At 34.2% G+C, this 23,517-nt stretch overlaps 1 protein-coding gene across 2 annotated transcripts in view; it reads right to left on the minus strand.

The window, feature by feature from the left end:
* STPG2 (sperm tail PG-rich repeat containing 2) overlaps window positions 1-23,517 on the minus strand; it is a 594,891-nt gene that overhangs the window by 537,576 nt on the left and 33,798 nt on the right. For both annotated transcript variants that reach the window (XM_045067076.1, XM_045067077.1), the window contains 2 exons: window positions 20,143-20,255; window positions 17,215-17,326 (listed from right to left, as the gene is read on the minus strand). In XM_045067076.1, the coding sequence (XP_044923011.1) occupies window positions 17,215-17,326; window positions 20,143-20,255 (225 nt within the window). The remainder of the gene's footprint in view (window positions 1-17,214; window positions 17,327-20,142; window positions 20,256-23,517) is intronic.

Consider the following 23,517-nt stretch of genomic DNA (forward strand, 5'->3'; position numbering starts at 1 on the left):
AGGTGGCAACTATCCTCCTCTCACTCCTTTGAGATCACTCCTTCCCCATTCTACTCATACTCGGCTTTTTTTATTAATGATTTTTCCTTTTTTTATTTAAATTCAATTAGACAACATATAGTACATCATTAGTTTCAGATGTAGAGTTCAATAATTCATCAGTTGCATATAACACCCCGTGCTCATCCCATCACGTGCCTGCCTTAATGCTCATCACCCAATTACCCCACTCCCCCACCCTCCTTGCCTCCAACAACCCTGTTTGTTTCTTATAGTTAAGAGTCTCTCATTGGTTTTTCTCCCCCTCTGATGACCTATTAATCATTTTTAATTCTCCATCTTTGTTTCTTAGATTCCCATTCCTTCACTTATTCATTAATTGTTGTCAATCTTCAGGTTCAATCCTCACCCCTTATGGATTATATAACTTAAACCAAAGACTAACTACTTAAATCTTTAGTTCATATTTTGCTCAATTTTTGATTATCTTCATGACATTTCCACCTATATAATAAATAGATAAAATAATGTGATTTCCCAGTACTACACATTACAAACATGTGTGTACAAGCACACACACTATGGCATGTTTTCTATATTCTCTCCAACTCTCTCTACTATTCATATAGTACTCAAAGTAAGAAATCCAGCAGTCATCCTCAATACGTCTTTCCCACTCATCCTCCCACATCAAACTAACCACCAGATAAAATCATTGTTAACATACAAATATTTGTCATTTTCCCCTCATTTCTACGCTCTTTTCACTATCTTAAAACAGGCATCCACTATGTGAATCACTGTGCATCACTTATGACTCCTCCTTTTTTCCCTTTCCCCACATCCCATACATTTGAATCATAGCTAACTGTCCTAGTTTTCTAAAATCACACAGCTGTTTCCTGATTAAAATATTTATTAGTTCATCATCACCTACAGATAAAAATTAAAACTGCTTTCCTCATATTTTCATGGTTTTGCACATTCTCTTTGCCTACAATGTTCTATTCCATCCAAATAACTACCCAACCTTCAAAACACAGCCTAAACATAATTTGAAATCCTTTCCTTACTTCTGCCATCTTCTAAAAAGAAACAATGAGTTTCTCTTCTGAAGTCCACTGTACCTGATTAGAACATTATTGTGTAAATTTTTACATATTTGTGTTTTCCATCAAAGTGTGAACTCCTTAAAAACCTCTGTAGTGGGGCGCCTGGGTGGCTCAGTGGGTTAAGCCTCTGCCTTCAGCTCAAATCATGATCTCAAGGTCCTGGGATCGAGTCCCACATCAGGCCCACTCTGCTCGCCAGCTTTCCCCCTCTTTCTGCCTGCCTCTCTGCCTACTTGTGATCCCTCTCTCTGTCAAATAAATAAATAAAATGTTTAAAAAAAAAAACCTGTGTAGTATTCATCATCTTTCTATCCACAACAGGGAATAAGTATTCAGTAAATACCCATTAAGTGAACAATAGTAATATGTATCACTTACTGAGTGTTAACCAATGTCAGATACCGTGTTCAGCTATATGTATGTGTATATATAATTATACCTCATTGAATTCTCACAATAAACTTTTTATAGATATTATTCATATTTTGGAAATCTAGAAGAAAAAACATTTAAGCTTAAAGTGGCAAAATAACTTGCCCAAGGTACACAACTACTATATGATGGAGCAAAAAACTGTGGTGTGATTCTAAAGCCTGAACTTTTCACCACTAAATCATCAATAAATCAAAGAATGCTTTATTTTATATAGTTCTTAAAATTTTACCACAAATGCGTATGACTTCAGTATATAAAAGTCATTAATAACAGTACAAACTATTTTACAATTAGACTTGGAAATATCAAATGCTCTTCTAAAGATAATCACTGAGCAATAAATAAATGTTTCCAAACCTCTACCTTACTCCTCTTCTCACACATAATTTTGTTTGTTTTAATAATTCAACCCTTTCTTCCCATTTTGACACATTTTCTTTTCTCTTTGAAACTCATAATTTAAAAATGTTGAAAGTTTTCTTGGTAAATAAATAAAGTGAAAAAAAAATTTAAAAAGTGAGCATTCCAACTTTTAGGTACATGATCCATTACAAAAACAACTAATTTGTGTTTGGGGAAGAAAAACACATTTAATTGTGTGCAAGTCTTCCTAAATCTTTGTTTATCCTCAAACTTGAGTTTTTTGAAGCCACCACTAACTGCAATAAATTGCCAAGTACTTGTTATAATGGCAACCAATCGGGCAACTTAATAAATATTAAAAACTAGCAATAATAAGTGAAAAGATAAAATTTTTGCATCTAAATAAAGGAACAATCCACCCATAGGAGAAAACCATTAGTAATAATATACTGACAGGCTTCAAAAAAATAATCACAAAAAGCTATATATTACTTCTACTTCTTATATCCTTCTTAATATTTATAAGCATATTTTTACTTACTTGAAACTACACCTTTCTACTCAAGTACTAAAACTACTTGCAATCTACTTACAATTAATAAATTATTTTTAGGCAATCTACTAATCCAGAGAAAAACCTAGTTTATAAGTTACACCTTTAAAATGTAACCTTTGGGGGGCCTGGGTGGCTCAGTGGGTTAAGCCGCTGCCTTCGGCTCGGGTCATGATCTCAGGGTCCTGGGATCGAGTCCCACATCGGGCTCTCTGCTCAGCAGGGAGCCCGCTTCCTTCTCTTTCTGCCTGCCTCTCTGCCTACTTGTGATCTCTCTCTGTCAAATAAATAAAAAAATAAAATCTTTTAATAAATAAATAAATAAATAAAATGTAACCCTTAAAATTCTAACAGTTTTCATTAATTTATATAAATAAATGAAGAGAAATGACAGTTCTATAACTTATTTTGCAACCAGAATTCAAATACATTTTAATATAGCTACTGCTAAGTTATTTCCATTTAGCAGAACTTAAAAAAATTAAAATTTCCAATTTAGGTTTGCTCAGAACAAAGCAAATTTTCATATCTTGCCACATAATTTTTTAACATTTGTTATAATGAATATGGGAAATAATTAGTTGTTTATGTCCATAAAAATCCAAAATACTGGCGCCACCTAGTGAAATTTTACTCAGTTTTTTAACTGATAAGAAGCTATTATATAGCAACTCCATAAATTTTGCATTACCAAATAAAAAAATTTCAACAGAAACTATTGTTAAATGTCTTTGCATATTAAAGACTTCATTAATGTTAAGGAAGGTACTAAAAAGAATTTCATTGCCAAAAGCAAGAAAAATTCCTGTGGAAAATACTGAGGTTGAATAAAAGTTAATTTTGTGGTTCTTTAACAGAAATTCTCAGTAGAGCACCACAATACATTTAAAAGATGTACTGAAACAACACTACATATACAACAGAATTAGATAGATCTCAAGAATATGATAAATTTTTTAATGCTTTCCATTGTTCATTAAAATATTATCTTCATATTATATTTTTTTTGTATCATCAGAAAATGCTTAAGTCCAAAGACACTAGAGTACTTATTTTTTTCCTGCTTAAAACATTCTTCTAAGGCAGTAGGATAAACGTGAGGAAGGAAAAAAACCTAAGAGTTCTTTCTCTAAATTCAAATTTTAAAATAAAACTGCCCATTTTTCAGATCTATAATCAATTTATTCAAAAAGCATTAATAAATATTATCCTCACTCCACTAACTATAGGTATCAAAAAATAAGCAGAATGAAAGATTCCTATTCTTTAGAAACAATAGTTCATTGGGTATGTAAGATAAACATTTTTTTAAAGATTCCATATATAAGAAATGTTATTCAAACCATAAATCAAAAAAAAGCAGAGCAAATTTGCAGAACTCTTATAAGTCAATAATAAAAAAGATAATCCATTTTTAAAAGGGCAAAGATTCTACCTAGACATTTCTTTGAAGAAAATATGCAAATGGTCAACAAGTATATGAAAAGATAGTCAACATCAATAGTCTTCAGGGAAATGCAAAGCAAAACCACAATGATATACCACTTCTCACCAGCTAGGATGGCTACAGTCAGAAAGATGAACAAGAGCAAGCATTGCAAAGATGTGGAGAAAATGAAACCTTCAATTTTACACCAATGTAAAATTGTGTGGCTGCTTGTAAATAGTTCCACAAAAAGTTAAAACATAAGAACTATGATATTATCCAACAATTCCACTCTCAGGTATACACTCCTAAGAAATGAAAACATACCCACACAAAGACTTCATATTAATGTTCATAGCAGAATTATTTTTATGCTCATTCTTATGCTTTTGTTTAGCATAGTATTAAACTTACTTTTATTCTTAACCAAAAAGTATAACTGACCCAAATGTCCATCAACTGATAAAATGGATAAATAAAATGTGGTATATCCATGTAAGAGAATGTTTAGCTATAAAAAATGAAATATTGATACATGCTATATCATGGAAAATATTATGCCAAGTAACAGAAGCCAATCACAAAAGGACAAATATTGCACGATTCCATTTACATCAAATGTCTAGATAGGTAAGCCTAAGAGACAGAAATAGATTAATGATTGCCTACAATTGGGAGGACTAGATTACAATAAGAGTGACTGCTAGTTGGGGTGAGTTAATTACTCTAAAATTGATTGTGGTGATGGTTGTACAACTCTGTGAATACTCTAAACCATTCGATTATGTACTTTAAATGGATGAATTAAGATAGGTGAATTGTATCTCAAAAGAGCTGTTTTTTAAAAATAAACTCCTAAATTCAAAAAGAAATGCGTTTCAAAATAAACTCTAAATGACAAGAAAAAAAAGTACATGTTGAGAAACCAATCTGACAAAACTACACCCTCTCTTCTGGTACACGTTAATTTCCTGTTAAGCCAGACCTAGAGGGTTCAGAGGAAGAATTTTGTAAAGATGTGAAAACATAAAAACCATACAGGGAAGCCAAAGTCTAATACACCAAAAAAAGAAGTAGGAATGTGTAAATACAAGCCAGAAATCTGAGAGAGATCGGGAAAACAAGAGAAACAGCAATGGGCTCCATATAAGTAAAGAGCAATTTAGAGAGTTTTAAGAAATCACTACCTATAACTAATCTTTATGTATCATCTATTTTAGGAGTCAGTGCATCAGCGGAATAAAACCATAGAAACAAAAAATTGAGTAAAGATAGCCTATCCCACACTAAATTTACCAACCGTCCCAAGTCAAACTTCTTGCAACTGCTCTTAAGGTGTGGGAGAGGCACTACAAAACATTATTTTCCGAATCCAGTCTAATAGTCATTAAGAAATTACAATTTACCATTTCGTAAGACAAAAAAGCTAGATTCTAAAAAAATGGAAAAAAGTCCATCTCTTTTGTTACCTCAAAATGTAAATTAAAAATTTCTACATATTAGAAGCAAATATTTGAAGAGACAAAAAAAATTTGAGAAATGCCATGTACAATTAAGATTCTATTTTAAAACAATTCATTCATCTTTCTTTTTAAGATTTTTATTTATTTGACAGAGTTAACAAGTAGGCAGAGAAGCAGGCAGAGAGAGGGGGAAGAAGGCTCCCTGCTGAGCAGAGCCCGATGTGGGGCTCGATCCCAGGATCCTGAGATACTGACCCGAGCCGAAGGCAGAGGCTTAACCCACTGAGCCTCTCAGCCGAAGGCAGAGGCTTAACCCACTGAGCTTCTCAGGTGCCCCAACAATTCATTCATTGTAAGTAGTTATTCCTTTTACTATTTATAGGATAAAGAAATGAAAAATTATTCTTATTCTATTATTATTATGTAGGTCAGGATAGTCTCATGGAAAAAGCTTGGGGAAAAAATCATTTTGAACAAAACATTTATTAGTTTTATATTATAACTATGAAGAAAATATCAATACATTCATATTATTGACTCTCATAAATATTATCAATATTCTTACTTTATCAAAATTGTTTTCACAGAGTTGATTTTTAAAGGAAAAAGAGGTAAACTACATACAGTTAGATCCACTCTTGCACTCTTGGAATAAATCACACTTGGCATGGTGTATGATTCTTTAAGTGCAGTGTTAAAAAGAAGATGTGGTATACACACACACACACACACACACACACACAGGAATACTATGCAGCCATCAAAAAAAAATCTTGCCATTTCCAATGACATAGCTAGAACTAAACGATGTTATGCTAAGCAAAATAAGTCAATCAAAGAAAGACAATTATCATATGATCTCTCTGATATGAGGAATTTGAGAGGCAAGGCAGGGGGTCATGGGGGGTAGGGAGGGAAAAAATGAAACAAGATGGAACCGGGAAAGGAGAAAAACTGTAAGACTCTTAATCTCAGGAAACAAACTGAGGGTTGCTGTGGTGGGGGTGGAGGTGAGGGTAGGGTCACTGGATTATGGACATTGAGGAGAGTATTGCTATGGTGAGAGTTGTGAATTGTGTAAGACTGATGATTCACAGACCTGTGTGATTGTGTAAGACTGATGATTCACAGATCCTGAAGCAAATAATGCAAGTTAATTTTAAAAATTCACTGTTAAATTTTTTGATAGTTAAATTTTTAACTATATTTTAACCAAAATTTTAACTTTAAAAATTTTTAATAATTGTTTTAATTTTTAAAATAAATTATAAGTTAGTGAATTATTATATATAATAACTAATTAATAAATAATGAATAAACTATATAACTAATAATTAATTTTAATTTTTATAATTTTTAAAAAATAATTTTTAATTTTAACTATATTTTCATTTCATCTAGTTATATTTTCAAATAGTTAAATTTTTCAATAGTTAACATTTTATTAAGGATTTTTACAACAATGTTATCCAGGAATATTGGCTTATAATTTTCTTGGAGTATCTGCCTGGTTATGGTATCAAGATGATGCTAGTCTCATAAATTGAGTTTGGAAGCATTCCCTCTTCTATTTTCTAGAAGAATTTAAGGATTGTTAATAATACTTCTTTGAATGTTTGGTAAAATTCATCCTTGAAGATACTAGGTCCTGGGCTTTTCTTTGTTGGGAGATTTTTTATTACTGGGTTAGTTCCTTGTTACTGATCTGTTCAGGCTTTCTATTTCTTCCTGATTCAGTTTTGCTAGGTTGCTTGTTTCCAGGAATTTATTCATTTCTTGTAGGCTGTCCAGTTTGTTGGTATATAGTTTTTCCTAACCGTCCCTTAAAATTCTGTTTTTTCCTCCTGAGGCATCCATTGAAATGTTTACTCTTCCATCTCATTTTATGTCTTTTCTCTCTTTTTCTTAGTCTAATAGTTTGTCAATTTTATCTTTTAAAACACCAATTCAAAAGCTTCATTCTGGGTGGCTCAGTGGGTTAAAGCCTCTGCCTTCAGCTCAGGTCGTGATCCCAAAGTCCTGGGATCAAGCCCCGCATCAGGCTCTCTGCTCAGCAGGGAGCCTGCTTCCTCCTCTCTCTCTGCCTGCCTCTCTGCCTACTTGTGATCTCTGTCAAATAAATAAATAAAAATCTTTAAATTTTTTTTTAAAAAAAGCTTCATTCTTTTTTTGATATCCTCCATTTGACTTACATCTGCTCTAATTTTTATCATTTCCTTCCTTTGGCTAATTTGGGCTTTGTTTGTTCTTGTTTTTTTAGTTCCTTGTGGTATAAAGTTAGTTTGTTTGATATCTTTCTTCTGTTCTAATGTAAGCATAATTCACTAAAACTTCCCTCTTAGCTTTTGCTGCAGTCCATAGATTTGATATGTTGTTTTTGCTTGTTTTGAAATACTTTTAAAACTGTTTTTTTATTTTCTCTTTGACCCAATAATTTTTTCCCTTTTTTGTTTCTTTCTCATTTTTTTAAAGGACTTTTTTCATTTAAGTATAATTAACATACAGTGTTATATTACTTTCAGGTGTATGATGTAACTCAACAATTCCACACATTTCTCAGCACTCATTAAGTATACTCTTAATCCTTTTTTACCTATTTCACCCATCCCCCCACCAACCTACACTCTGGCAACCTCCACCAGTTTGTTCTCTGTCTATAAGAGTCCATGTTTTCATTTCTTTTTATTATTTTTTTTCTTAAATTTCACATATGAATGAAATCATATGGTATTTGTCTTTCTCTGACTGATTACTTTCACTTAGAATTTAACTCTCTAGGTCCATCTGTTGTTGTTGCAAATGGCAAGATTTCATTCTTTTTTATGGCTTAGTAATATTTCTGTGTGTGTGTGTGTCTGTGTGTCTGTGTGTGTGTAAGTGGACCTCTTCTCTTTCCATTCATCTATTGATAGACATTTGTTAGACCCAAAGTTTCTTAAGACAAAATTATTTAGTTTCAACACATTTGTAAATTTTCCCATTTTCTTTCTATGGCTGATTTTTATTTTTATTCCATTTCGGTCAGAAAAGATACTTGGAGTGATTTTGATGTTCTTAAATGTGTTAAGATTCGTTTCATGACCTTTCATGAGATCTATCTGGAATATTCAGTATGACTTTGAGTAGAATATGTATTCTGATCTAGGGTAGAAATTTCTGCATAAGTCAGTTAGATCCATTTGGTCTATAATGTTGTTCAAGTCAGCTATTTTTGTATTGACTTTCTGTCTGGATGTTCTATTATTGAAAGTGGAGTATTATAAACTGTATTATTTTGTATTTCTGTCAATTTCTGCCTTAAATCTGTCAATATTTGTTTTCTATATTTAGGGTATACTGGTATTGAGCACATTTAAAATTGTTCTATCTTTCTGGTGAAGTGATGCTTTGATCATTATGTATTGACCTTAACAGAAAATTTTAAACTTAAATTTCATTTTTTCTGACACACATACAGCCAATCCTCCTTTCTTGTGATCATCACCAGCATGGAACATCTTTTTTTCATCCCTTTACTTTTGGCCTATGTGTGTCTTTTTTTTTTTTTTTAAGATTTTATCTATTTATTTGACAGAGAGAGGTCACAAGTAGGTGGAGAGGAAGGCTGAGAGAAAGAGAGAGGAGGAAGCAGGCTCCCCACTGAGCAGAGAGCCTGATACGGGGCTTGATCCAAGGACCCTGGGATCATGACCCAAGCTGAAGGCAGAGGCTTTAACCCACTGAGCCACCCAGGTGCCCCTATGTGTGTCTTTAATACTGACGTGTGTCTCTTATAGACAGAATATCACTGGATCTTGGTTTTGGGTTTTTTTTTTTTTCCAATATATTCAGGCACTATAAGCCTTTTGACTGGCAATTTTAATGCATTTACATTTAAGGTAATTATTGTTAAGTGAGAAATTTACTGTTGCTATTTTTAAAAATTGTTTTGTTTTTATAATTGTTTTGTTTTTCTCTTCTTCTCTTGTGTTACTTTGTTACTTGATAATTTTTTGAAATGATTTTTTTGTGTATTTTTTCCCTTTATCTTTTGTGTGCCTATTATAGTTTTTCTTTTTTCCATGATTAGCTCAAGAGTTGCAAAAAAATCTTGTAACTATGACCTTCCATTTTATTTTGGTAACAATTTCAACCATGTATAAAAACACTAATCTTTTATTATCTCCACATATACATACAGTTTGTGCTCTTATAGACAGTTTCTTTTTATATTGTGTAAAAATATTTTTACCTATTGACTCTCACATGAAGTTAAAGCAATTTACAAATCATCTTTACTATTATACTAACCTATGTATGTTTATTTTTTTCCATTACTTATGAGATTTCATACTGCTGTTTAGCATGTTTTCATTTCAATTTGGAGAAATCCCTTAAGCATATCTTGTAATGCAGGACTAAGAGTAACAAATTCTCAGTTATTGTTTGTCTGTGAAACACATTATCTCTCCATTTTTAAGGAATGATATTTCTGAGTACAGTATTCTTATTTGGCAGTGTTGTTGTTTGTTTGTTTTTCTTCCAGTGCTCTATATATATCTTCCCACCCTCTACTGGGTGCAAGGTTTCTACTGAGAAATCGACTTATGCTCTTGGGGAACAGTTTGGGGAGGGAAAGTCTTATATGTGATGAATCACTTTTCTCTTACTGCATTAAAAATTCTCTTTGTCATTAACTCTTAACAATTTAACTATAATGTGTCAGTGTAATCACTGGGTTGAGCCTATTTCAGGACCTATGAGCTACATGAATAGTGATGATCACTTCCCTACAAAGATTTGGGAAGTTTTCAGCCATTATTTCTTTCTGTTCCTTTCTCTCTCTTCTCCTTCTGAGACTCCCAAAGTGCACACACTGATTCTCCATTCTGTCCTATAAATCGTGTAAGATTTCCTCACTCTCTTTCATTCTTTTATCTTTTTTCTCCTCCGGCTGGATTATTTCAAATGAACTTTCTCTGAGTTGACAGATTCTTTCTCTACTTGAGTGAGTCTACTATTGAAGCACTCTATTGCATTTTTCATTTCATTCGTTGTACTCTTTAACTCTAGAATTTGTTTAGTTCTTTTTTTGTGATTTCTATCTCTGTTAAACTCACATCTTATTCAATTATTGCTATTTTAATTTCATTAAGTTGTCTAACTTTGTTCTCTTATAGCTCACTGAGCTTCCTTAAAACAATAATTTTGGTGCCTGGGTGGCTCAGTTGTTAGGCGTCTGCCTTTGGCTAGGTCATGATCCCAGGGTCCTGGGACGGAGCCCCATATTGGGCTCTCTGCTCAGCGGAGAGCCTGTTTCTCCCTCTCCCACTCCCCCTGCTTGTGTTTCCTCCCTTGCTGTCTCCCTCTCTGTCAAATAAATAAATAAAATCTTAAAAAAAAAACAATAATTTGAATTTACTAACCAATCTCCCTTTCTTTGCAGCCAGTTACTAAACAATTATTATGCTCTTTTGGTGGAGTCATGTTTCCTTGACTTTTTTGTGTTTCTTATAGGCTTGCAGTGATGTCTGCACATTTGAAGAAGCAGTCACCTCTTCCAGATTTTATGGACTACCTCCAGTGGGGAAAGAACTATGGGTGGTTGTCAGGACACTAGCTGAGTAGAACAGCGGCTCTACCTCTGAAGGGAGGGGGAACCACAGAGAAGGTTCTGGCTTCAGGAAAGTTGCAGCATTATATGAGTATGAAGCTCATATACATGAGGCAAACATCATAAAAAAACTACAAGATTCTGTGGCACACCAAGAGTGTAGGTTCTACAGCAGCAACAAGGGCTATTGGCTCTTCAGTGTCAAAATCTGCTGCAATTTCCTTGTTTTCTTTTTCCCCACAGGAGGAAGTCATGGCCAAAGTATCCTCCTGGGGCTTGCTCTAGTACAGGAGTATACTTGCTGCAGTGTTGGTGCTGGTGTCTAAAATGGGTACACATATAGCTGCCACAGAGCCAGGATCACAGGTATGTACACAGTTATGATGATGAGTGGCAGCTGCAGCCTCAGAAGAATGTAGGAACTGTGATGCCTCCTTCTCCAGGGGGAGGCATAGTGGTATGAACTCCAGGCAGCTCCATCTGCTAGGTTAAACATCAGTGAAGACTGCAGGTATCCTCAGTAGCATCAGTTTCAGATGTCCAGAAGGTGTCCAGAAGCTGTTATTGTCTTCCTCCTCTCCTTTCATGCACGGGGGGAAATTACACATTGGGATCTTTCTTGGCATCAAACTATGATGGACTGAATGGTGTGAAGCAAGTAAAATGCCTCTTAAATTTTTCTATGTGACCACCTTGAGTTTTAAGCTCCTAAATGTGTCTGTAGCTTCTTAATTGTACTCTAAGCTCTCCCAGAGCTATTTTCAACAGTATGTAGGTACTTATAATTTGTTATTTTTTTAATGGGGGGAAATGAGTGTTGGGACTCCTAGTTCACCATTTTGTTGATGTGAATCCAGAAAATACCTTACATTTACAAGATTCATTTCCGGGTGCACCTGGGTGGCTCAGTGGGTTAAAGCCTCTGCCTTCAGCTCAGGTCATGATCCCAGGGTCCTGGGATTGAGACTCACATCGGGCTCTCTGCTCAGCGGGAAGCCTGCTTCCTCCTCTCCCTCCGCCTGCCTTTCTGCCTACTTGTGATCTCTCTCTGTCAAATAAATAAATAAAAACCTTTAAAAAAATAAAAATTAAAAAAATAAAAAATAAAAAAAATAAATAAATAAAAGATTCATTTCCGGGTGCCTCGGTGGCTCAGTGGGTTAAGCCTCAGTGGGTTAAGCCTCTGCCTTCGGCTCAGGTCATGATCTCAGGGTCCTGGGATCGAGTCCCGCATCAGGCTCTCTGCTCAGCAGGGAGCCTGCTTCCTCCTCTCTCTGCCTACTTGTGATTTCTATCTGTCAAATAAATAAATAATCTTTAAAAAAAAAAAAGATTCATTTCCATTCTTTGATCTCAATCATAGAAAAAAGGTAACAAAGGGGACATCACCCATTGAAAAGCATCACAATAAGAAGCACACGTTGTGCCACTACTGTGGCCCTCAGCCCTACCACATCTTCATGTCAAAACTTGTGGCACATACGGCTACCCTGCCAAGCAGAAGAGAGAAAATAACTGGAGTGCTAAGACTAAAAGATGAAATACCACTAGGACTGGTCAAATGAGGCCCCTAAAAATTGTATACCACAGATGCAGACATAGATTTTGTGAAGAAACAGCACCTTCACCCAAGAAGGCAGCTGTTGCACCATCTTAAGGTGCACCTTAAGTTCATCTTAAGGATTTCAATGATTAGTCACATAATAAATGTTCTGGTTTAAAAAAATAATAATTTCCTAAATTCCAGTTTCCAGTTCCACACATAAGGAATTTGGATATTGCCACTCCTCCCTAACAGCATGTAGAAACCTGAATAGAACGTAAATCAAACTCTTTTTAGATCCATGAGAGAGCAAAAAATACAAGACAAAGCACTGCCCAAAGATTGGAGAAACAGACTAGTAAATACAGAGTGTCACAGCTTAACATAGCAGAGATTTAAAGGTAGAAAATACTGTGGAAAACAATGCCAGTATAGGAATACCAAAACTATAATTGAAGAACTGTTGGAGGCTCCATTCTTCTGAGAGTTAAAGGCTGAGTTAAAACTCCATGGACCATATCATAGGGGAGGACCCCATAATTCTAATTTACTTCCGGGAGCTCAACTAGGCTCTCATAGTAAATAGTGGAGAAAAACCCTTTCATGCATCTGGCAGGGGAAGACAGAAAGGAAGCATTTTGAAATATACAGGAGCAAGCTCTCATGAAAATCAAACTAAGCCAACCTACTAGAGCATTATCAGCACATAACAGACATAGGGAAATGCCTAATTCCAGTCACCTTTAGCTTTCCATATAAGATAAAGGAAATACCTAATTCCAACCCACACCAGCCAGCCATTCTGACCCAGCTAAGAGAGAGGAAAAAACTGAGAAACACTTGTGAAGTTCACAGACCAGTTCAGAGGCACAGACTCCCTAAAAAGACTGAGAGCTAATCATAGAACTATAGCACTTATCCCCTTCCCCATACCTTACCACCACATTACTAAAGGCATATTTACAAAAGTTCCTTTACCTAACACATCATGTCAAGTTACATAGATTGAATGTTTGTATGCCCAAAACTCATGTTAAACTAATCCTAATGTGATGGTTTTTGGAGGTGGCAGCTTTGGGAAGTGATTAACTCATGAGCACAGAGCTCTGATGAATGGGATTAGTGTCCTTATTTAAAAAAAAAAAAAAAAAGGCAGCCAAGATAGTTTCCTGCCCCTTCCACCATGTAAAGACACAGCAAAAAAATGACCTATGAAACAGGAAGTGAGTCCTCAATAGAACTAAACCTGCTAGCACCTTCACCTTGAACTTCCCAGACTCCCAGAGGTATAAGGAATAAAATTCTCTTATTTAAAACCCATCCAATATGCTATTTTATTATAGCAACCTGAGCAGAATAAGACACCCAGTTACTAAGAGAAAATTACAACAAATATTAAAAAGCAAGAAATTAGAAGAAACAGGCCAAGCACCAGAGCCACACATGGCAGGGAGAGTGCCCTCATCAGATAGGGAACTTAAAACCAGTAGGATTAATATCCTAAATGCTCTAATGAATAAAAAAAAAAAAAAATAGAAGGCGAGAACCACACAAAAGGCATAAAAAGAATGCATGATAAAAATAGGACCAAAAAAAGGGGGGCATTAAATAGAAAACAGTAACAAATGTGGTAGATATTAATCCAACTATCGATATCCTTGAATGATATCGATAATCCTTGAATGTCAATGATCTAAATTCACCAATTAAAAGACAGAGATAGCGACGAGTAGCTGGGTGGCTCAGTCGGTTAAGATGTTGCCTTCGACTCAGGTCATGATCCCAGGATCCTGGGATGGAGTCCCACATCAGGCTCCTTGTTCAGCAGGGAGCCTGCTTCTCTCTCTACCTCTGCTTGTCACTCTGCCAGCTTGTGCTATCTCTGACAAATAAATAAATAAAATCTTAAAAAAGAAAAAAAAAGATTGTCAGAGTGGATCAACAAGTAAGACCCACTATATAAGACTTGTATAGTAGTCTTGCTATCAATAAGAGTCCCACTTTAAATATAAAGACAAATATAAATTAAAAGTAAATGGAGAAAAACATACCATGCTAACAGTAATCAAAAAAAAGCAAGAGTAGATATATTAATTTTAGAGTACAGACTTAAAAGCAAGGAAGATTATCAGGGCTAAAGAAGATCATTATATAATGCTAAAGAGGCCAGTTCTCCAAGAAGACATAACAATTCTTAACATGTATGTTCCTAACAACAAAGCAGCACTATATGAGGCAAAACTGATAGGACTGCAAGTAAAAATAAATGAATCCACTATCACAGTTGAAGACTTCAATACCCTTTCTCAGAAATAGACAGAGTAGCAGGCTTAAATCAGTAAAGACATAGTTGGAATCAATAACACCATAATCAAAAATAGATATAATTGACATCATGTATAGCAATGAAAGCACATAGGAAAATCTAAGTTTCCACCTTAGGAAAATAAAAAAGAAGACCAAATTAAATTAGAAGTAGTCAAAAGATAAATGAGTAGAATTGGAGCAGAAATCAATAAAATTGAATATGAGAAATAAATAGAGAAAATCAATGAAACCAAAAGTTGGGTCTTAGAAAAGATCAATCTGTAAGTCTCTAGCATGGTAAACTAAGAAAAAAAGAGAAGACATTTACTAATATCAGAGTGAATGAGGGGACATCACTCCAGATCCCATAAACATAAAAGAATAATAAAGGAATACTATGGGGGCACCTGGGTGGCTCAGTGGGTTAAAGCCTCTGCCTTCAGCTCAGGTAATGATCCCAGGGTCCTGGGATCGAGCCCCGCATCGGGCTCTCTGCTCAGCAGGGAGCCTGCTTCCTCCTCTCTCTGCCCGCCTCTCTGCCTGCTTGTGATCTCTGTCTGTCAAATAAATAAATAAAATCTTTAAAAAAAAAAAAAAAGGAATACTATGAACTCTATGCCCATACATTTGGTAAGCCAGATAAATTGGACCAATTCCTTGAAAGACTCAATCTTCCCAAACTCACAACAGAAAAAACGGATGATCCAAATACATCTGTATCTATTTTAAAAATTGAATCGGTAATTAATAACCTTCCAGAAAAAGAAAACACCAAGCCCAAGTGGGTTCACCAGTAAATTTTACCAAACATTTAAAGAACACATTACAACAATTCTCTACAAACTCAGAGAATAGAAGCAGAAAGAATATTCCTTAACTCACTCTATGAAGCCATCATAACCCTAACACCAAAACAAGGACATTACAAGAACAGAAAACTACAGGCTATAATCACTCATGATTCTACATTAACTCTTTTTACACTGTTTGAGATTTGTAATTATAATTCTATAAAATCAATCATATTGTGTTATTATGTTATTGTATCTTTTCATTTCTAGAAACAATATTTCTCATTACTGATTGATATTCAGGGGAAGACCAAGGAAATCAAATGCAAAGAAAAATCGTATTGAAATAGTTATTGATTTTTCAGCTGAGAATCATTTATCCTTATTCTAAATGATCCAATTTAAAATTTTTATTCTATAATCCTCAAGGTTTTTTATTTACTTGAATATAGTTAATACACAATGTTGTATTAGTTTCAGATGTACACATAGTGATTCAACTTCTCTATACATTATGCTATGCTCTCCACAAGTAGCTACTGTCTGTCACCATAAAACATTACATTATCATTAACTATACTCCCCATGCTGTCCCTTTTATTCTCCTAATTTATTCATTCCATAACTGTAAACCTTTATCTCCCACTCTTCTTCACTTATTTTTCCCAACCCCCCCCCCACACCCCTTTCCTCTGGTAACTGTCAATTTGTTCTATTTATTTATAAGTCTGATTCTGCTTTTTGCTTGTCTATTCATAAGTTCTGTTTTTTAGATTTCATCTAAGAGTAAAATAATAAGGTATTTATCTTTCTCTGATTTAATTCACTCAGCATAATACCCTGAGTCCAACCATGTTATTGCAAATGGCAAGATCACATTCTTTTTATAGCTGTATAGTATTACATTGTTCAAGGTTTTGTGTTCAAATATAGTAATATAGTAAAGAAGGATAAAAAAGTCTATGGTTTCATTTGCCTACAAGTTCCAAAAGAATAAACTGAAACATAGCTATAAAAAAAAGTACTGAAATCTTAGGTTTTATGTTAATAAATATACACTATCCAGAAGGAAGATGAAAATCCTACTATGTGCAAATCAGAATAAACCAAGAATATTACACTTAGTTCCAGTATCATATTAAAAAGAGAGAGCAAGAAAGAGAAAGAAGGAGACCCACAAACCAAAGAAGAGCCCTAGATAACTTCAAAGGAAAATAAATTATCATGAATTTAAATAACAAGAATAGTCAAAAATATTTGGAACATTTATCTTTACTAGAAAAAGACTGAGAAGGAGATTGAAGAGAAGTCACAGGGAAATGGAGAAAAAGTAGGCAGCAGACAGGCAAATTTAGATCAGTTTAAGAAGGAAACTGCAAGGAATGGAGTTGTCCACTATTGAAACAATAAACCTTAGAGCTAGTGAGTTCTTTATCACAAGAAGTGTTCAAGCAGAGATGGTGGTTACTTCATAGAGAATAAAGTATAATTCCTTCGATAATATTCATTGAGTAACAACTAGCTAGCTAAGAGGCACAGTAGATCTAAGAGTACTCTAACCTTGTAATGATCATAGTCAATGATCCTAAAATATAGAAAGTAGATGAAATAGCTACATTTCAACTTACCTTTTTTTCCTCCTGTAATATTATTACTTCATAAAATCGTGGGAGATTTAAGCAATAATTTTGTCGTTGATCTTTCTTGATGTTAATATTTTCATAATGAGGTGTCTTTTTCCTTTAGAAAAGTCAGAAAAATTGAGGAGCTCTCAGTTTCAAATATATTATTGTTCATATAAGCAAAGACAGTGTTTTACACCAACATTGTCTGCCTAAAAAGTATGCAGTACTATGATCAGCTGGGTGTGTTAGGCCAATATACACTAAATTTTGTAAAATGTATTAATCTCTGTTGGTTAGTTGTACATTTTCTAATTCAGAGCATTACAATAAACTTATAATGACTCCAGGAAAAAAAAAACAGGATGTAGGATACATATTAGGAGTTTAAATAAAAAGCTACCCAGAAAAGTTTCCTGAATATTCCGTTTAACATAAAAAGTTCTTAAAATTTCAAATCCCTTGATATTTCAACTATTTATAAAACAAAACAAAAAAGGACATAAAGTTCTTTAAAAATAAAAGAGAAGCTTATTTTCACTGAAATTTACACAACCTCAAGAAATAATAAGAAAATAAAAGTGATTAACAGCCCAGCAGTCAGACAGCCTGATGTGAATCCTAGCACCTACTAGCTGTAGAGTGACCTTATACAAATCATCTTACTTCTCTAAACTTCAGAATAGATTCTTTACCTGACTGGAAATAGAAACAACCAATTATTAAGATTGTAATGATTAAAGTTAAGTAATACAGGTAAAGTATTTAATGCCATGCATGGCCCATAAGTACACAATAACTGAGCTATCCTTACTACAAGAATTTTTTTAAGATTTATTTATTTATTTTAGAGAGAAAGAACATAGGAGGGGCAGAGGGAGAAGGAAAAAGAAACTCAAGCAAACTCTCCACTGAGCACAGAGCCTGATGCGTGGCTCAGTCTCAATGACCCTAGATCATGACTTGCTCTAAAACCAAGAGTCAGACACTCAACCAACTGCGCCACCCAGGTGCTCTTGCAAGAATTATTTTTAAATGGGCTATACTGACTATACTATTTCTTCTACTTCTTAAACAGAATTTAAAAAAAAAAACCTCAATTAAACATTTTCAATGAACTATATTGAACATAAACTTTTTTAAAACAGGTAAAAGAAAAAACATAAAAACAAATATTTAAGTTATATAATTGCAAATAATCTGTTTGACATTGCTATGATTTAAATACCCATTTAACATCTCGGTTCACTGATGAAAGCTGACTTCACTGATTTTTTTCACACAAAATTCAACAAATGAACTTCTTTTCAAAACCTCAAATACTTTTGTGGATAACAAATTTATATTTGAGAGATCAGAAGGGTCACATATCATTTTGGTCTGTATCTTTCCCAAAAAGAGACCTAGATGCTTATCTTACCATTTACAGTAACCAAGTATCTCCACTTTTATACTGTATCAAATATCCCAGAATCATTCTGACTTAATCAGTAAGTAAAAGATTAAGAAAAATGAAAAATAAAAAGGTACAAAATGTTAACTACCAGAGAGAACCAAGACAACTCCAAATAAAAGGTAAGGTGAAGGCAGCAAAATCAAAGAGCAAACAAATTATGGAAATGGTGACATATATGAAGCAGTCTAGAATGCCCCCTATATGGATACATTTCAAAGCAAAAGTGAAAATATGAATAGAAAAACACAGGATATAAAAAAATTCAAAGAGAAGTAACATTAAAAAAATGAGGAATTAGAATGGGAGTGGGACAGGGTTGGAGAAACAAAAGAGACTGTTGGGAAAAACTGCCAAGTAAAATCAGAGCAATAAAGTTAAACAGAGTCCCAGATATGCCTGCAGTATTTAGTTAGAAGTGTAGTGGAATGGAAGGAAAGCAATCTTCAAAGAACTACATACCTTTAATAAAAGTTACTTTTGCCTTATATTTATTAAACCTCAATAAAACTGATAAGCATGTAGGCAGGCAAGCAGGCAGACAGACAGAAAGATAGATAAGCAAACCAGACAAACTGAAAGAAAAAAGGATAAAATTAGAATACTGAAGAACGAAAACATATGTCAAGAGGATGAACAGAGCTAATCAGAACATTTCATAGACTGTTTTGTTTGGAATAATGACAAAGACATTAAGTTAGACCCCACTAAGCTAAATATATTAAAGTTCTAGTGTACTATTGAAAGAATAAAAATACAAGGTGTACCTCTCATATTAGGAGAGTTTAGAAAAATGAAGAAGAAAAGAAAATAGGGTATAAATTCCAAAAAATAAGAACTATGTTTTATTCTTTTTATTCCCAGTTACTATGTGTAGTACTACCACACAGAAAGAATTCAAACAATGTTTGTTCAGTAAATGAACATTAGCAAGGGTGACTAAGAAAGTCTCAGCTACAGCCACCACTGGTATATAGATATGTTTGAATCTATCTAGGAAACTAATTAAATAGGTAATTATGGGGGGACTTCCTATAAAAAAAAAAACTCATCCTATAAGAGAAAATGAATCAGGTAGATAAGCTGGATCTTGTTTAAAAATTACAATGATGAAAACAGGTGATAGATTCTGAGAACCACATGTTATTTGTCATTGAATTTTGTCTTCCGTGGACCCACGTCTAAGGCCTCATGGGAGTATGAGTAGGAGAAAATAAAGTAGGAATGGGAGTAGAAGAAAATAAAGACAGAATGAGTTATTTTACCAGAAATGTATTTCCTAGTTAAACTTCATAAATATAACCTCCAAACTGATGCCATGGCTCTGAGCCCACACTGAGAATGGCTTCTAAATCTATCATTTAGTCAGAAGAATGGACACCAGAGCCAGGCACAAATGAATATATTAGAATACTTTACAGTCAAGAACTACATTAGAGGTATACTACAGTTACATATGTATGTATGTATTTTTTACTTACTGGACTATATTATACTGTCCAGGACCAGGCCCTGACTTTGTAGGTAACTCGAGTCTTCCCAAAGAGTTGCCAAAATGTATCCCCTTGTATTTCAAAGTTGTATTGGAAAAATCCTTAAAAAAAAAAAAAAAAAAGGTAAAGATGAGACATAGTTTAAATAAGCCATAAAACAATGTTTAACTTCATTTAAGTCTAAATCTAAAGGAAGGACAGCCTTAGTCAAGGAGGTTCTGCTAACAATTGCAAAACTCTTCTCTCAACCTAAATTAAAATTGTTGTGCCCTATCCCACTCCTGAGTCAGCCAGGATTCCTAGAGAGGTATCTCTAGTCATCCTCAACCAATATGAACAGCTCTCTTGGCAGTACACTTAGCAATCTAAAACCTTAAGGGCAATAAACATGAGCACCTCATCATTTTAAAAAGGGAGGGTAGGGCAGAACTATATGATTTAGGGAATAGAGAGTCTGTTAAAAATGATCTTAACTAAATAGAAATTTAATTAATTTCCAGAAATCAAATTCAAGTATCACCAACAGATAGTAGATAATTTTTAATTACCTAGCATTTAAACTATAACAAATTCATGCAAGTTTTCAAATAGCAACAAATATATGACAAACGAATTAAATACTATCCCCAGTTTATTCTATTAATGCTTGAGGTCCAGACTCAACCTCTAATGCCAAAGAAATTATTTGTGACAAGAGATATCAACAAGCATGTTTCCTTTGCATCCACTATAGTAAATGTCAAAATTTAAGCATGACCCTAAAAAGTTTACATTAGGGAAGTTAAAGGACATGGTTTCATAAAATAATGAAATATAAGAACAGTAACTTCCCTTATAGAAATTCCCTTTTGTTCACCTACTAGATTCTAAATTGAGCATTCAAAAACTTCTTTAAAAATCATTTCTTAACTAGGGTAAAAGGTAAACTCTGGCCTACTTACCTTATTTTTTAATTCATATTTGTAAAAATATAGTTTTAAAATAAGCTTGGATTAATAATCCAATTTATATACATATAAAAAATAAAATCCCCATAAGAAACTTGTAGCTCAACTGCATAAAACAGGGTCACTTGTCCCAGGTAAGTATTATTCTTCTAAAACAGTGGTACCAACCTCTCTCAATTATCATTATAAATAATAATTAATAAAATAAACAGCAATATTCGTGAATAAAGTATAAATCCAATTCAAAATGGTGAATCAAACCCATATCTGCCAAGCTCCTAGCAAAATTTCAAAAAATTTTTTATAAAATAGACACAAATCACCAGTACTAGAATCTAAGAGATAGTATCAATCATGTTCCAAATCTTCAAAGAATTTCTGGAAAATATAACATAGCAGAGACTACAACCAGAAATAGAACTCACCACATGTGAAAAGAACCTCCTCTGAAGCCTACTAATGAACCCAATAAGACAGAAACCAGAGATTAGGATGGGCTCTTTAGTGGAAAGTAGGGAGGAATTCTCAAAACTACTAATACCCTCATAGATTTGCGCCACGGCCATTACATAAAGAGATGAAAGACAATGTTCACCCACACTATTCTTGGCATGCATGGTTGGAAATAAATTGGAAGCTCTGCCACTAGCCCCTAATGAGGACAAACTCTATTTAGAGCAGTACCATTCCAGAAAGCTTTGGGATGCCACAACAAAATCCAAAAAGCATCTGGTACAGCACTACAATTCCCTACTATATGAAAATGCCTTTTACTTCCTAAAACTTACCATTAACTATCCCTCAGATGTTACAGAATACAACACAATAAAACTAAACTTTCCCTTCTACACCCACCTGTCTTAAAGAATTAAATAGGGGCCAATAAAATCTCTGACAGAACTTTGATGTTTCCATGAAGTGAAATAGGACCTTTGTCGATTCTTTTTACAGATGTAATCCCACAGAGAAATTGAACTGCAGTTTTTCTACAGGTTTCCCCTGCTTTGATTTCCCCTGTTTATTCCTTGCTTGGGGTGGTAGAGGATGTTGGAGCTGAGGGTAGTTATTAATTAAATCTAAGTAAGATTCAGACATGTTTTTAAATGTCTAGTGAACTAACAGGGCAAATCAACCAGAAGGTGAATATGAAAACTAATCCTATGGGAAGCAGCTAATCATAAGGACCCTCATCCAGTAAGAAAATCTTACTGCCCAAAAAGTGGCAAATGTTAAATGTTGAATATTTTCTATGGACTGAATTAGCCCTCTAACAATTCCCACTGGATTTTTGCCTGTGTCCTGGAGGGTACCAAAAGGCTATGATAAAAATCTGAAAGATTTCTTTCATTAAACACTGGTAAAACTCAGTGCTACTTTTATACCTCTATAATACAATGTAAAACAAAAAGAGAAAGACATTATTCCCCAACTTCACCCCAGCTCATCATGCAGCTTTAACTGTGATCAGGTACATTGGTAGAAATTCCCAGCAGACAGCACCATCTGGTAAGACACTGAAGTGCCTAGTGGAATGGCAGCTGTCTCAGTGGAAACAGACTTATTCAGGAGTGTGGTCAAGACAGCCCCTGAGAACTCCCGGCAACACCCAAAAAGAAGTTACAGAAGGCTAGAAGACCTCTAAATCAATAGGAGAAGATACTTACATTAGAGTTATTAACAAAATTGTGACTTGTTTTAGTAACCCACAATCCAATGAAGCCTGGGAAAACTTGTTACATAAATAAAAAGAATTAATTCTTATTTCCACTAGGAATATTTCCAGCACTATAAGGGCCTCAATGTACTTAGATTATTAATATGTAGATTCCTTCTAATGAATTACAACACAAAGAGCAGAGAGGTATTTTCCTATCTTCACTATAGACATTCAGCTTTAACACACTTATGAAGCTATAACACTATAAAGTACTATATCAAAGTAAGGTGATATTATAACCATTATTATCATAAGTAGGTTGTCTAGTTGATACATGATTCTCAAGCCCAGATCTTTGTCAGTACTAGAAGGAACAGAGTTATGAAGAAAACTTGAAAGAGCTATCTCACCAATCTCTATAGCACTTAGAGTATACATTGCTTTGGCACTCCTGAGCATAACACAAAAGGAAATAAGGCAGTCAGATCACCCAAAGGCTTTGGATCTGGAGTACAGAGACAAATGTAACACCTAGCATGAGAGTATAGAAAAATGGAACACCCTGACATGTCCAACAGAGCTACAGATGGTAGCAGATGAATACTGGAAGAAACTGTGGCATCCACTAGAGTAGCTGAAAAGCAGCCTGCTTCTTTGGGTCAGTGGCAACTCCAAAGACTGCTGCACCCTACAGAGCTTTAGGAAAAGAAAGAATGTCAAGCCACACAAGACTTCTTTTTTCTAAAGTAAGTGTTGTAG

Source organism: Mustela putorius, unplaced genomic scaffold (genome assembly GCF_011764305.1).
Source record: "Mustela putorius furo isolate JIRA1106 unplaced genomic scaffold, ASM1176430v1.1 tig00003871_pilon_pilon_pilon, whole genome shotgun sequence".
Classification (NCBI taxonomy): domain Eukaryota; kingdom Metazoa; phylum Chordata; class Mammalia; order Carnivora; family Mustelidae; genus Mustela; species Mustela putorius.